Genomic DNA, 16,588 nt, shown 5'->3' with positions numbered 1-16,588 from the left:
CCAATACCATTTTTATGATTTAAGGCACAACACCGGAGAGATTTTATTATGTCCATGCTTTCCAAGGGCTGTCCAAGCTGCTCCTGTCCCTCCCAGCTGCACAGATCCTGTTCTGGTGGAGCAGTGCAGGGGCTGGATCTGTCCTGAGCACAGCTTTGCCTCCCCCTGCAGTGACAGCCAGGTGGGCACTGCAAAAGGGACACCTCCATCAATCCCAGCTCCTCGGTGTTCCCAATTTGCAGATTTATGCAAGCTGGGCACGGCTCACAGCGCTAAGTTACAGTCCAGTGGCACTTAATGGTTTTGATATTTGAAGCTTTCTCCTAAATAACAGGGATGTCTCTGCTCCCTGGCCAAAAGGTGAAGGAAAAGGAAAACCATTCTGAGCATCCTCATGGATAAGTGAGCACCTCACAGAGCTCATCTACATCCTCTGAAAGCAGGCGCAGGTGATTTACCCAGACTCTGACAGGGCTTTGTGCATCTCCAGAGATGAAGGAGGAGCTGTCTACCTGCCCTTCCTAAACACTGTTTCACTGCTGAGTGCCCAGTTCAGTGTGAGCAAAAGGAGAATAAATGCCCTGGCTGCTCTGAGCAGCCCAGCTCCCTCCTGCAGCCCCAGACAAGGCACTGGCAGCTTTTTGGGGTTCCCTGTTTGCACTGGGCGGGGAGCCAGGTGATGCTCTACAGTGTCACAGACATCTATTTGTGAAAATCTTTTCATGAAAATCTTTTCTTAGGATTTTTTCCCTTCTGAGGAGCTGAGGCCTCAGGAACAAAATGTGAGCAATGGTTTTCTGCTGCTGTGGGATGCAACAGGTGCATCTGGGATTGGTCTTGGGTGGATGTTTGGTTTTAGTGACCACTCATGGCAGAGCTGGTGCTCTCTCTCTGTCCAAGCCACAGACCTTTGTTAATCATTCCATTCTATTCTTAACCAGCCTTCTGAGAGAAAACCTTTCCTTCTATTCTTTTTAGTTAGTTACAATGTAATATATATCATAAAATAATAAATCAGCCTTCCAAACATGGAGTCAACATTCTCGTCTCTTCCCTCATCCAAGACCCCTTGTGAACACTGTCACACTACAGCTGAACCCCCTGCTTTTCCTACCAACCCTCTCCTCTCTGCACCTCTGAGTCTGAAACAGCAGCCCTGACATGTCAGAAACAAGAGGAAAGAAAAGATTTAACAGTGAGAGCCAAAGGAATTAGGCAGACAACATCACAGACAGAAAGGGAAGAGACATTCTACAAGGCAAATGACTCAGAAAGGATTTAAATACCTCAAGGAGGACCTGGAGCCTTTGCTGCAGGCTGATCTCCCCGTGAGCAGTTGGGATGTTTGGGCTGTGGGAGCACAGGGAGCAGAGTGACAGCACATCCAGCCCCATGAGCTGCATGGGAGCTGTCTGGGGAGCCCTCCCTGCTTTTAATTAACTCAGGAGAGAACTCTATATTGGCTCAAATTGAGAGGTTTTTTTATCATGGAATCACAACCCAGTCTGGAAAACAGACAGCTAAACTTAAATGAAATGGGAATTATATTCTGCTTTTGTAATAGTCTCCCCTGCTGAAATCAATAGCAAATTCAGTGCTCACAGCTCTGAGAGCCTGCTTCTTTTTGTCCTTATTTTCTCTGAGTGACTTTTCAGCTACACAGACACTAACCTCCGCTGCCATGCACTACGGCAAATCAGGATCATGAAAAAATTATTTTATACATAGTAAAGTCTGTCTGAAATGCTGCCAGGTTAATACAAATAGAGTTCTGCCTGTGGCCAGGTAACCTCAGCAACCCCGCTCCGCTGCGGAGTAAGTCTTGATTTAATTAGAATTAAGATTTTATTTGCAAACATCTTGTAATTACCTTTTTTATTTTACAGTTGAATACTCCCAGTGGCCTACTGCAGGCTGATATACTGGTTTATATGTGGCAAGTTGGTGGTGTTCTATTCCACATTAACTGGAACCAGGGGAAGCTATCAATAGACAGGAATTTGTTAATGCCCCTTTCCACTCCATAAACTGCCTTTTCAGAGTCACCTTCCAGAACTGTGCCCTGATTTCTGGATGCATTATTTGTTCAGGATGTCAGGGATAATTAGCGTGTTTTCCTTTCTCTCCAGCTTCTCAATAAAATGTTATTTTGTTCCTGCAGAGACTCAAATCACACCAAGACAACTCTCTGCTTCCAGTTGGCTTCAAGCTTGGGAGGCCTCCATTAGAAGAGATCAAGTATCAAGTTTTAAGTCTGGAGAGCTCACAGACAATTCAGAAATTTATGTAGGAACTTCTAATTGCATTTATAATCCCCACATCTTCTACTCTGATCTGGTCCTTTATTACTTGTTTGTTTTTCTTTTTAATTTTACCAAGTTTTTTTTTTTGTGTTAGTACTCAGGATTACAATTGAAGCTCCATTCCATAAGAAATATATTCAAGGAATATTTGAATTTACTAAGGCACCAAATAAAATTTTGGAATATTAGGAATAAAATTAGGAATATTTTGAGCACATAGATTCTAAATACTGAATATAACCTGGGTGTGAATAGACTGTATAAATCTGTTTAGGGGGCTAGTTTCTATTGAAGACACCAAACCAGGAAAAAAAGCTTTGTTTTCATTCTGACTTTGACTGGTTTTGAGTCTTAAAGGCTCAAGCTGTGACTTAAGCAAACAGAGCACACCAGGACTCCATGAACAATAATCCAATACCTATGAACTGTGAGAACAAAATATGCACTGAATTCTTATTAATTGCTTCTCTTCAGATATTTAACTACAGTTGCTACTATTTGTTCCTAATTTAAAACACTCTTTTTATAATTAAGAAAAAAACAACAAACAACCTATTTTAATTTTGAATATTTTTAAAGCCAAGATCAAACCACAGGCCATATTGCAATATATCTCACTTGTCAATAAAGTGAGTGCCTAAATAAGTACCTTCAAGCATATTTATCAGAAGCAGAGCAGCAAATATGGTTGGATTATATTTATTACTGGCATCTTTTTGCCTGTGAGCAGGAGCTGAGGGGAACCAGGTGAATTGCCAGCTCTCCTAATAAGACATCTCTGTCAGAGGGTGCTTGGAGACTTTCCTGTCCAGAAATGCTCAGGGGAGAGCCTGGCTGCAGATTAGGGCTCAGAAGCAATGAAAAGAACACAAAGTGCTGCACAGGGCTGTGCCTGCATTGCTGGGCATTTGGAGGCAACCACAATTACATGACTTGATTTACTTTACAAAAACTGATTAGTAAAACCCCCTGTGGATTTCTTAACTATACTATGGAGGGATATAAGATTAGTGTAGCAATTCCCATCATCAAACGTATTTACTGCTAAAATATTGGATTAGTGATGTTGTATCCACTGTTCTAAGATTATAAAGTGATTCTTTAAAATTGAGCAAAAAAAAAAAACCCTTACACTCTATCATTTGTAATTAGATTTGAGCAAGTGGCTTTGCCTTTTCAGAAAAAGCAATTTTACTAAAAAAGAATAAATAAATAAAAATGGACTGTGTTCTGCACACAAATAAAGAGAAAATGAAACTATAGGTTCAGAAGAATCCTCCTATTGAGACACAAATGGCTGGATTTGGGTGGTTCATGTTGTGATGCCCAGAGCTGTGGAATACCCCACCTCTACAGCAGGTAAATAAAGCCTTGTTGGTGTGAGATGTGGTTTATTTGAACACACATTTATTTGACATCATCATCCTCAGACACTCACCCCTCCCAGAGAGCTCTGAGGGCCATCCCTGTCTCAGGTTCCACTGACAGTGAGCAGTGAAGGAGGAAGAGCATGAGGAGAGGGGATAAATTAACATGTTCATTAAAGTAATTATGCTACATTTGGGCCAGGAAGATTAATGCAGCTGTATCCTGACTTTTTAGCCATTATCTTCAGTGACTAAAAGCACTTGGAGTTTTCACAATTAATAAACAAATAAAAAGCTGCAGCTCTACCATCACCTTCTCACATTTTATCCTGTTGAACACCTCAAGGAACCACTTGCATGAAGTATTTCAGAGACACACATAATAGACAGTGATGTAGGAGTCACCAAAAAGAAATTAAATCAGAAATATTCTGCAACTGAAGAGTGGGAGTTTTGTTGTACCTGTCATGCTGGCAAACCTCACTGTTTGCCACTACTGCAGTTTAAACTTGAGCATTGTTCCTTTTCAAGGAGAAAGTGGTAAATCCCTGTTGTCTATTCCTAGAATCATTTTCCCAGTATTGACAGAATCCTGGAGGTTTTAGGGTTGGAGAAGACCTGGTGATCCCACATCTCCCTGGGCTGCCTAATTCCTGTGTTTTCAGTGAAGAATTTTTCCTTTTTTGCCATCTCATCTAAACCTTGGCAAACCTTTAGGCCATTTCCTCTCATCCTGGCAGTTGTTTCCTGAGACCAATCCCACCTTGCCAATGGCTGGGAGAAACAATTTGTTTCTGGTTCAGAACCATGGTGACCAATATTATTTCATGTCACTGCCACACAAAATACAGCAGCAGCAACCTCAGAAATTTAAACAATCAGAGATTACTTTGATTTTAAATTGTCCTGCCTATAATGGACTGTAAATTTAGAGACTACAAATACGTAATCTTAACCACAGCAGCTCTGAACAGCCTTGACAGGGTTTATCAGCTAAATGTTTAATCAGGCAAAGCAGCAAAAAACACAACCACAGGAATACATGGTATTTAGCATTTAAATAAAGCTTGTAAACCAATGACAAGTCTATTTGGGCAACTACTCCCACACGTGTTCCTTATCTGCAAAGGTCTTGTCCCAAATTTATCGGAACGAGTCTCTCGTACTTTATTTTCCAGGCAGGAACATCAGTTTCCATTCACTGAGCTCACAGAGAAAAAGATGCAGAAAACTACAAGTTAAAAGGCACGGCCATGAAAAAAAGAATTCCCACAATGTCAATGTCATTCTGCTCTGTGAACTTAATCAAGCACAGCCAAAACCCCTAAAAAATCACAACTGTAAAACCAGGAACAAAAGCCCCACCGCACAGAAGGAGAAATGAGCCTGACGAAGCACTAGAGCTCTTTTCTTGTCTAATTGCAGAGCTGTTTCAAAATTCCCAGCAAAACCTGGCTGCTTCCACGATCCAACCTTGAGCAAATAAGGCGAGCAGGAGCAAGGGCAGCACAAGCCCCAAATCCTCGTTTGCCCAGCCTGTAAGCTCTGTGTGAAATTGCCCTGCTGCTAATGGGCACCAGCCTCTCCCTGCTGCTAGCAGGGGCCAGATGTGGCTCTTTCTGCCTCACTGCCCCTTGGCCCTGCACGCAGACCCTGCTCTGGGCTGCTCCATTCCCTCTCTGCTGGCAGAGCCATCCCACAGCAGCCCGAGCACACCAAATGGTTTTTTATTGTTGTTATTAAACAGGCACAAGTAGTGAGACTCTCCCCTGTGTGTGGTTTGGGGGGACTCAAACTCCCATGGAAGCAACACCTTTTTGTACTGAGGAATTGGCTTTGCTCGTGGTTCATTCTAGCAGCTTTTAAATACATTTCTCCTCCTTTTAGAGTTGGGAACCATTTGCTTTATGAGCACCATTTGGATCATTTGCCTGTTGCTCATAAAATAGACAAAGCTTTTATCCATGCCATGAATTTTTACTCACTTTATACAAAATACCTAAGGAGGGATTTGCAGTGGCCAGAATTACATCCATGAAAGAATTATCAACTAATTCAATTTTCTGCTACAATAATGGCACCAGCAGTTTGATTTTGTTGATTACATTTCTTCTCTCCAATACATAAAAAACCATATTAGCATTAGTTTCTTTGTATATATTTGTTTTTAAAAACAGACTGTCTTTTTAAATAAAAAATGAATAGGAATGACAAAAATATTTTATGAATTTTAATCTTTGTGGTTATTAATTAAAGCTGTGGCAAATGCAGATTTCAATAGCAATCAAACAACACAGTGATGGTCTGTTGTTGTTCCAGCAAGAACAAGGATTCCCATCAACACTGGGACAGTGCAAGAGAATATTTCCTTGGCAGGACTGCTGGCAACAAGTCACACAAAGCACCAAGGAAAAATGGATGCAAAATTCACCTGTGTCACCCACGTTCACACACCAGTGCGTGTGACAATCATAAATGCGTAAATGACAATCACAGCATCAAGCTGCTTCAACAGCTCCTCTCTCAACTCAGAGGCCAAAATGCTCTCCAAGAACCCAAACTCAGCCCCAGCCCAAGCTCCTGGTGAGGAAATGCTGCAGGAGAGGAACAGGAGGAGCCATCATTGCTCCATCAGCTGGGACCAGACCCCTCCCTGCAGGTTGTCCCAGCACATGAAGGGTTAATGCCTGCTGCTAGCTGAGGAGCACAGCCAGCCCCGCAGGACTGCACATAAACATCATTGATGGCAGACTCAGATCGATGGGGTTTCACTGCTGTGATTAGCAGCTGCCTGCATGGAGGGTTTGGCCATGCAGGGTTGGGAGCAGCACACCCTGAATTGGGAAAAGGGGAAATCCTGGGCCTTGGAGAGCGGCAGCGCAGGGACTGCCCTGCAGCACCAGGCCTGCAGGTTTACAGACAGAAATCTCCTCTGTGCATGCACAAACACGAACAGCACATAGCTGGGTTTCTCAGCTAGTTTCTATATTTTAGCCAGCTCTACAGACTGTCCTGTGGAGCCTGCACAGCCAGCACTGCACCTGCTAAAGGGAAACGCACTCAGGCATGAACAGAGCTGTGAGGGCTTTTTAATTTCTGCCTCTCAATTCCTGCACTGTATTCGCCACAAGCTTTGGGAGTAGAACCTCTGGAACAAACTTAACTTCCAGGATTTCACATCTCACTGCTTCTTTCCTTCCCTCACTTCACCTCTGAAGCCTCATGCTCCATGTGCAACACGCTGATACACAGGGAATAAACAGCAAAAACGGCTCTGAAATCCTCCACATAAAACATTTACAATAAACATTTTTTCAAGTAACTACAAACACCAAAATATCCATACCCATTCTGTGTTAAGAAAGATTGGATATTCATAACCATGTTTCTTTATTACTTTTTGCACGGTTAGTTATTGTTTCATTCTTGACTAAGACCTCATGAAGCAACAGGTTGATCTCTCAAACCTCCCTCCCAAAACAACAAACATTCACCCCTTCACTCCTACACCAGATGCTCACAGTTTATTGACACACCAATAAAACCATCAAAGGAGTTTTGTTTTGTCAAGTTCTGCAATGTTGTTTTTTTTTTTTTAAGCACAAGTTGAAGGCAATATAATGCTGGCATTCCTCCCTTAAAAAAAACTTAAAGGGGACCACCAATAGTCTGGGCAGCCAAAAACCAAAACAAACCATTTTGACATGTGATAGAAGAACCACAGAACAACTTTTTGCAATGCTTTTTTGCAGATTATGTCCATAAATACTTATAGAAACCAGCACTACAGACAAGAAGTGATCAGAAAAGTCGTTCCAGCCTACCTGTGGCTGAGTCCAGGGCTCCAAGGTGGTTTCTTTCAAAGGAGTTTGTGGCCTTCCCACTTCTTTTGTGTGCTTTTGGGAGAGAAAAAGATATGTCAGTGATATGTTCAGTCAGCATTCAGCATTAATACACCTTGAGGGAATAAAACAGTTACAGATTCCATACAATAATGTATCAATGCACACATTTGATGTAAGCTGTAAGTAACTTTTTCTTTTTCCACCAGCTAAATAACTTCATAGAGTTGCTGTATCTTTGAAGGTGTGGGGGTACACACCTTCATCTGTGCATACAGATAAGAAATTCAGTCAAAAATACGAAATTATTTGCCACCAGAGTAAGGCTCAGCAGCAGAAATTCAGAGGGAACTCAACTCTGGGTTCTCCCCTGTTTTCTGCCCAGGCTGTGTTATGCTCACTGTAACTTCAATAGATGAATCCAAAAAGGAATTTTTGGGAAACATTTTTAAGGCTGAATTATTTGGATGTGGAGCCATGTTTTGAGATGAAAGCCCTTGTCCTTCCTTAATCCTCAGAGCTGGAGCCAGGAGACAGAGCAGTTAAAGGTTTTCTGTCTCCTTGGCTTCCCACCACTTTGAATGTTCTACGAACAACAACCCCAAACCAAAAGTCATTTTATCAAAGAAATTAAAATGGTCTTCAAAGACTCTGCTCCTTCACACTTCCTTTTTTTACAATACCAAAACATCCTGCAATTCTTTATTAACATCTAATTACTGCAATAATAAACGCATTGGTAGGTTTTGGTCACTGGGCCTGAGCATTCATCAAGATGTTGGCACCTTTTAATTTTCTCTATATGTGCTTCCAGTGAGGGAATTTCTCACACTGTTGTAAAGGATAAAAGTCTCATTTTCTTTCTCCCTAAATTTTTGTTCTGTCATAAAACAGAAACAAGACTAAAAAAAAGATCTTCTGCTGAAATACTTTTAAGTAGCACCAAGATTTTCCTCCTCCTAAACCACATCTCTAATGACAATCCCTTTGACCATATCTAATAGAAATATCACATTATCCAGCTCCCACTAAATGCCCATGGAGACTGCAAAGATTGACAAAGAAAAGGAGATGCCATTGAATTTTTTGTCTTTTACACCAAAATGTAGCTGCTCAAAAGAAAGCATTGTTTTTTAAATACAGAATTTGGGGGCAACTTCAGTTTGCATGGAGCATTCACAGGGCTTCTTTCAAAAAAAACACCTTATTAAATGGCAATTGTGTTTTGGCAGCTTAGATTGCCTGTAATAATAGATTACAAGCAATAATTTTTACCATTTTTTGTTACTTTGCATTTTGGGGTAGCAATGGAATATGATTCATTCCTGAAATAGAACAATAAGTGCATTTCAGAAGTAAAAAGAAATAACCACAGATTCAGTGAATGCTAAAAAGAGTTAAAATGAATGCATCTGGGAAGGGAAGGTTGTGTTTTTCATGCGTTCAAAAGCAAATGTAGTCTACCTTATAATCTTGCTTTAATCACCAGCCATCAAAGGGACCCAAACACACAATGAAAATTATTAAACATATCAATTGTGATGCTAAAGATACCATAATAATTCCACATGGGCCAGCCTGCCAGGAACTGATGTTAAAAACCACATTATTTCTTGAAAAATAATTCTCCTTGGCATTTCACACCAGTTCTTTATACAACATTTGTCCACTCAGAGGGCAAAGAGAAAAATGAATAAACAAGTGATTATGCAAGGAAAATAGATGTAAAAGTACATTTAGGTGAAACAGCACTTGAAGTGTTTGGCTAACACTGGAAACCATGTTCTCAATCTTAGACATGGCTTAATGAGAACTCAAAGAACTTAATGTTGAATTGTATTTAGACTGGCCCTGTTTACTTCCTAAAGATCCCCTTGCCCTGCACCTAAACAAACCCCAAAGATAAAATGTCAGGAAATAGTGGCAGCACACAGGAAGAGTGAAAATAGTGCAGATTCCAGGGAAACTGATGCTCCTGGAGGGAAAGAAGGTAAAACCAAGCAGCAGCTCCTTCATCCCTGAGGCTTTCCTCACACAGGAAACACCTCGGTGGGTGCCACTCCAATTTCCAGTGCTGTTCCACTGCCAGCTCTGGTTTGCCATGGAGAACCAGGAGGGGATTTGTGGGATCACTTTTCCCATGGACAAACACATCCCAGAGGGGCTGTGAGCCCACAGGGACAGCTGGCACCCACCCAGTGCCTGTGACTGTCACAAAAGGAAATCCCTGCCCCTCTCCAGGCGTGCTACCTGCTCTGAACTGCCTGCTACAGCAGCAGCTACACCTGGAGTACAGAGCTTGCTCACCCTGGCTGAGATACACACACCGTGCTAATGGATCACACCAGCAGCACTCAGCCACAAGCTCTCTTTCCTGTTCTTTAAAGAAGAATGTGGTAATGGGAGAAAATCCTCCCAGGAGCCTCTTCCTTTCAGCACAGATAAAGAAGCTCTGACTAAAAGTGGGAAGTTTTTGGAAGCCTTTATCCCCTTGTTTAGCTTGGAGCATCTTCCTACAGCCTTCTGCAGCTCCCAAACCCCCTGAAGAAACAACAGAATGTGCCCACAGTCTTTTATGTTCCCTCCTCTTCCTCAATTTGGCGTTTTAGTTCCACACAAGGAAGAGAGCTGTGCTCACGATGAGATCAAAGACGGAACTGGATTGGATCAAAGATGGAAGATCTCAACCTGGCCATGATGTTTTGGTTCCAGCAGTGCCAGTAGAGCTCCCCCAGCCCTTGCACTCACACTGATTACAATTTTTCTAGCATTCAAGCTTGACTGGTGGATAAATGAGGTTCTTTCCACGTTGGAAAAGCCACCTGAACCTCTGTAAGAGCCAGGTGCTGTTCCCCCAGCACAGGGGGTACCTTGGACAGCTCCTCCCGAGCTCTCTGTCACTGCTGTGGTACAGGCCCTGAGCAAGGCACAAACAAAGGAACCACACAAAACCGTGCTGGCTGTAAAGGTTTCCTTCATCTCAGAATTTTTTCCTTTTGTCCACCAAGAAATGCAATAATTCCAGCTGCAACCCAAGCCTGTATACCTACATTAACTCACATTTTCAGGTGTTTTCAATAGGAACAAAGTTTTGGTTGGCTGTGCCATCATACAGCCAGTCCCATCACTTGATCACCTAGAAATTGCCCTGATCAGTGATGTTAGCAATCAATCAATAAAGTCCAGAATAATAACCAGGTCGTAAAAGACTCTGTACAAAATATTTTGCTGATATTTGGATTTTTTGTCTGGTTGTAACAGCAAAAGAAAGCTTTAATATTTAATCAAAGCAGTTATTAAATATGTTTTAAGGGAAAAATGAAACTCACCATGAATATTTCCTGTTGTTTATTAGGAGCAGTAAGTTAACAAACATATAATTACTTATGACAACTTGACAGGTAATATCCAGGCTTCCAAAACCTACCAGAGAAAATGAACTGTAAAACAGATTTTAAAGGTTATGAAAGTGTTTTAAGTCAGATATCATTTTTGTCTTTAATGGAATGATGGATCTGGGTTTTTGAGAGTGGTCCTGAGACAGAGTAATCCATCCTGAACTAGGTAAAGTGTCTAGGAGAGGTGAAGGGTCTGTGGAGCTAAAGCTGAAGGAGAGGCCGCATTCCAGAGACAGCAAGGAGACAGAGAAAGAAAAACAGAAAACCGCGAGGTCAATCTGCCCCCGACCTAGGAATTCCTTCGATAAAGAAGAATTAGTGCTAAATGTCGCGTGGAATGAATATGTATGAACTTAATTTGAAACTGTATGCATATGCATTTGGAAGGGGGGATAAAAAGGGGACTCGGAGTCTCCAGGGGTGCGCACGCCTTTTGGGAGGCTTGCGTCCGACGCGCGTCGTAATAAAGGCATACCGGGCTTTACAACTTTTACAAGTTGTGAGGTTTCTTCCTTTCTCCGCAAATCATTCTGGCGAGCCAGGCAGGAGATTCAGGAGATATTTTCCGTCTCCATCTCTGTCCCCGCAGGGGCGGGGGGGGGACCGACGGACTCCTAGGCGCACCCCAGGATTTTCCTGGAGGAAGTTCCGCTCGCCTCGACTTGCCTCCTGCCGGGACAGACAAGAACCTGCTGGCCGCGGAGAAGGACACGGTATGTACTAGGGGCCCCTGGGGGGGGGGAGGGAAGAACAAGGAAAGAACAAGGGAATTAACGACCCAGAGACGTCTGGGGATCAGCCGATAGAGCGGCCGATAGAGCGGCCGATAGAGCGGCCGTATTAGAGACGGGGTTCGTTCCATCGTCGTCCTGATAGAGCAGGACTGCCAGCGGCTCCGGGGTAAGCTAGCTGCAGCTGATAGAGTGGCTGTATTAGAGACGGGGTTCGTCCCATCGTCGTCCTGATAGAGCAGGACTGCCAGCGGCTCCGGGTGTAAGCCGGGTGAACCCGTGTATGCGTGTATTAGAATTCAGATTCTGATGGGGCAGAGCTGAATTCGCGTATGTTTCTTCTGTTTGTGCGTGTGTGAGTGGTGTCCGGACACTGTGTTGCTGTGTGTTGCATTGTGTGATCAGCGCGCTGTATTTGTAAGTTGTGTAAGTGTATAAAGTGTATGATATATAGAGAGCAGGCTGTGCGGGGGCGGGGAGCACCCGACGGAGAAAACAGAGAGAACTGTGAAAAGCGTGCGCGAGGGCGTTTTTTTGAGTAAAAGTGGTAAATTGTGGTGTAGGTTGTGCGTGCTTTCACCGTGGCTAGACGAACCCGAGGGGTTCCTCTGCCTCAGTGGTTTGGACTCGACCCTTGGGAGTTCGTGAATCCGGTGAATTTTTGGATAAATAGAGGAGACGAACGAGTTCACTTAGAGGGACTCTACCGGACTTCAGCTGGCATTCTTGTAAGTCTGGACTGGGAACAGCCTGCCGTAGAAAATTTAGAGCTCCCTGTAATAAATGGAATAGCTTGCTTTTGCGGGAAATTTCGAGTAACCTTTGGCGCATCAAGAGGCTGGCACGCTGCGTGGGTATTATTACAGTGCGTAGTTTGTGGGAAACACTGGTATTGTTGTTCTAGCAGGCGACGGGGCACGTGCCCCAGGTGTGAACGAGAGGTTCCTGATCAAGCTGATTCAGAGCCTAAGATCTTAAAACTTGTGTGTGGGAAATCACATCTGGTACCTGCCACTTGGGGTGTGTGGGAGGAGGACTGGGAAGCTACTGTGAAGTCCTGTGAAAAGAGGTTTGGGTGGAAGCGGGACAGAGCAAGAAGGAGATAATGGGAACTAACCAGAGTAAGGAAGTTCCGCAGGCCAGCCCCTTAGGGTGCATCTTGGCCCACTGGAAGGAAATCACTAGCCGGGGGGGCTCTGAGAATAAAAAGGATCTAATCCAGTATTGCACACGCTGGTGGCCCTTATATAGGCTAGAGGACGGGGCAAGGTGGCCACCCACTGGAACCCTGGACTATAATACTTTACTGCAGTTGATGTTGTTTCTAAGACGGGAGGGTAAATGGAATGAGGTCTCGTATGCTGATATGTTTTTTGTTTTAAGAAACCACCAAGAGTGGCAGAGGGACTGTGGGATTAAGGCACCCTCAGACCCACTGGTCTTGGCCCTTGAAAGGGATAACAAGGCAAAGAGAGGGCAAATCAAACGCTGCTGTTCAGCATGCAGTATAGGACAACGGTGTATGAGATCAGATAAGGTCTATTGTTCTGAGGAGCAAGAACGGGACACATTTGAGTGGGTGAAACATCCTCCAGCTCCTCCCCGAAGGGGGATGGTTAGGGAAGTCGAGGCTGATGCTGAGGATGAGGAGGAAGGAAGCCTCCCCAAAAGGGAGGAGGAGGACTCAGGTGGGGAAGGCACATCTACTAGATCCCACCCCATCCGTGGGAGTCCAATTGCATCTAGGACTAGGAGGCAAGTAGTGCTACAGGCCCCTCTGCGACAGGCAGTGGGGCCAGAAGGGGGTAGATTAATGATTAAAGTGCCATTTACCACCCTTGATTTAGAAGCATGGGAAAGGGTTGCGAGGAATTACCGTGTTGACCCGATACTCACTGCCAAACGCCTAAGGTATGTTATCAAACAGCACAACCCAGACTGGGCTGACATCCAGCTACTACTGGATGCTTTCACTGAGACAGAGAAGCAGCTGATCTTAAAGACAGCTGGGAATTTGGCGGAGGATTACTGTAAAGCCACCCAGCTGGATGTAAAACAACATTTCCCCCTCCAAGACCCAGAATGGGACCCTAATGTGTCGGCAGAGGTAAAGAAATTAACAGAGTATCAAGAGTGGATAGTAACAGGGGTGGAAAGAGCTATTCCAAAAACCATAAACTGGTCTGCCTTATATTCACTTAAGCAGGGACCTTCTGAGACTCCATCTGAATTTCTAGAGCGTTTAAGGGATACCATGCGTCGTCATACATCATTAGATCCGGAGTCTGAGATAGGGATAAACCAACTAGTTAATTCATTTTTGGGGCAGTCTGCTGGAGATATCAGACGTAAACTTCAGAAGATTCGGGGAGCAGACGCGAGAAATCTTGAAGCCTTGTTAGAAGAGGCCTGGAGAGTATTTAGTAACCGGGAGGAAGGATATAAACGGGGAATGAAAAGGTTGGTGGCGGTGGTACAGGAGGAAAGGCAGAGGAAACACAACCAGGGCCCACCGAGACAAGGACCACCTCGGTTGGGCAGGGACCAGTGTGCAATCTGCAAAAGAATTGGTCACTGGAAAGACCAATGCCCAGAACGAAGAAGGAGTGACCAACAGATGGCTGCACACGTACAAAACAACTGAGGAGGACCGGGGGATCCTGCCCCAGCGGATCCACTGGTTATAACAATGAGGCTGGGGGAAGAAGGGAGAAGGGTAGAATTTTTAGTTGACACAGGAGCTACATATTCAGTCCTAAATAAAGCCTTAGTGCCTGTGGAAAATGATTATGTTGTAGTACAGGGGGCAACTGGCCAGTCTGAAAGGGCATATTTTTGCAAACCTTTGAAGTACAAATTGGGAAAACAATGGGGTATTCATAAGTTCTTATACATGCCTAATTCACCAAGAGCACTCTTGGGGAGAGATTTATTGGAACAATTACAAGCCACCATCATATTCAAGAATGGGGAAATTACTCTGGAGGTGAATGATCAAAAGTACATAGAGGCACTAAGTTTAACTCTGACTGCTACTGGCATTAAGGAAGAAATTGATGAGGAAATATTAAGTCAGGTATTTCCCGGGGTGTGGGCCTCTGATGTGCCAGGAAGGGCAAAAAATGCCTCTCCCATAGTAATCAAACTCAAGGAAGGAGCGCAGCCAGTGAGAATCAAGCAGTACCCCCTAAGGAAAGAGGACAGGGAGGGAATCAGCTCAATAATCGAAAATTTTCTGCAACTAGGATTGCTGAAGGAATGCCAATCTGATTTTAATACTCCCATCCTGCCTGTTCGAAAATCTGATGGGACATACCGGATAGTACAGGATTTAAGGGCTATCAATAAAATAACAGAAGATCTGTATCCGGTTGTAGCCAATCCATACACTTTATTAACTTGCTTAACACCTGAGCTAACCTGGTTCACTGTTCTAGATTTAAAGGATGCCTTCTTTTGCCTCCCCATCCATGAAGCCAGCCAAAAATTCTTTGCATTTGAATGGGAAAGCCCTAAAAGTGGGCGCAAAACCCAGCTCACATGGACCAGACTACCACAAGGTTGGAAAAATTCCCCCACCCTGTTCGGGGAACAACTTGCAAAGGATCTGGAATCCTGGGAAGCCCCACAGAAAGAAGGGAGGCTTTTGCAGTATGTTGATGACCTTCTACTGGCCACTCAGACAAGGGAAGCATGTGTGGCCTGGACGGTAAGCCTTTTGAATTTCCTAGGACTCCAAGGATACAGAGTATCCAAGAAAAAGGCACAGATAGTGAAACAGAAAGTAGTCTACCTGGGGTACGAGGTGAGTGCTGGGCAACGGACTTTAGGGCAGGCTCGCAAGGAAGCCATATGCCAAACCCCAAAACCCCAGACCATAAAGGAACTCCGAACGTTCCTAGGCATGGCAGGGTGGTGCCGGCTGTGGGTCTATAATTATGGACTACTCGTCAGACCCCTCTATGCTCTTATTGCCAATGGAAACAGAGATCTCCAGTGGACGAAAGAAGCAACACGGGCTTTTCACCAGCTAAAGGATGCCCTCATGTCAGCTCCAGCTTTGGGACTTCCAGATGTGAGTAAACCATTTTTCCTATTTTCCCATGAGAAGCAGGGAATTGCCCTGGGAATACTGGCTCAAGACTTGGGTCCATACCGAAGGGCAGTCGCTTACCTCTCTAAGCAACTAGATGCAACAGCCAAAGGATGGCCAGGTTGCCTCAGAGCTGTAGCAGCAGTTGTGCTGAACATCCAAGAGGCACGCAAGTTTACCCTGGGACAAAAAATGACTGTGCTAGTGTCCCATACAGTGTCCGCAGTACTGGAAGTAAAGGGTGGCCACTGGCTTTCACCGCAGAGGTTTCTGAAATACCAGGCCATTATGGTGGAGCAAGATGATGTAGAGATCGTGGTGACTAACATTGTCAACCCAGCTTCTTTTCTCAGTGGAAACCAAGGAGAGGCAGTACACCACGATTGCCTGGAGACCATTGAAGCTACCTACTCCAGCCGCCCGGACTTAAAGGATACCCCCCTGGACGACGCAGAGACCTGGTTCACTGATGGGAGCAGCTACGTTGCTGATGGGAAGCGATATGCTGGATATGCAGTGACCACCTATAGAGAGGTAATCGAGTCTGGACCCTTACCAACAGGCACCTCCGCGCAGAAGGCCGAGATAATTGCCCTGACCCGTGCCTTGGAAAGGGCAAAAGGGAGGAGAATAAACATCTACACAGACTCGAGGTATGCATTCGGAGTTGTACATGCACATGGGGCCATCTGGAAGGAGAGGGGGCTGCTGACCTCACAGGGAAAGAACATCAAACATGCACAAGAAATAATCCAGCTGCTGGAAGCAGTTCAACTGCCTGAAAAGGTAGCAATTATGCACATTAAGGCACACCAAAAAGTGAGCTCAGAATTGGAAGAAGGAAATGAGCTGGC

The 16,588-nt window shown here is 44.3% G+C and overlaps 1 protein-coding gene across 3 annotated transcripts in view; it reads right to left on the bottom strand.

Moving 5' to 3' along the window:
- PCDH11X (protocadherin 11 X-linked) overlaps window positions 1-16,588 on the bottom strand; it is a 433,408-nt gene that overhangs the window by 216,392 nt on the left and 200,428 nt on the right. For all 3 annotated transcript variants that reach the window (XM_014272407.3, XM_014272408.3, XM_074551271.1), the window contains one exon: window positions 7,495-7,566. In XM_014272407.3, the coding sequence (XP_014127882.2) occupies window positions 7,495-7,566 (72 nt within the window). The remainder of the gene's footprint in view (window positions 1-7,494; window positions 7,567-16,588) is intronic.

This window comes from Zonotrichia albicollis, chromosome 14 (assembly GCF_047830755.1).
Source record: "Zonotrichia albicollis isolate bZonAlb1 chromosome 14, bZonAlb1.hap1, whole genome shotgun sequence".
NCBI lineage: Eukaryota > Metazoa > Chordata > Aves > Passeriformes > Passerellidae > Zonotrichia > Zonotrichia albicollis.
Note: the sequence above shows the minus strand (reverse complement) of the source record. Positions and strands in the feature narration are given on the sequence as shown.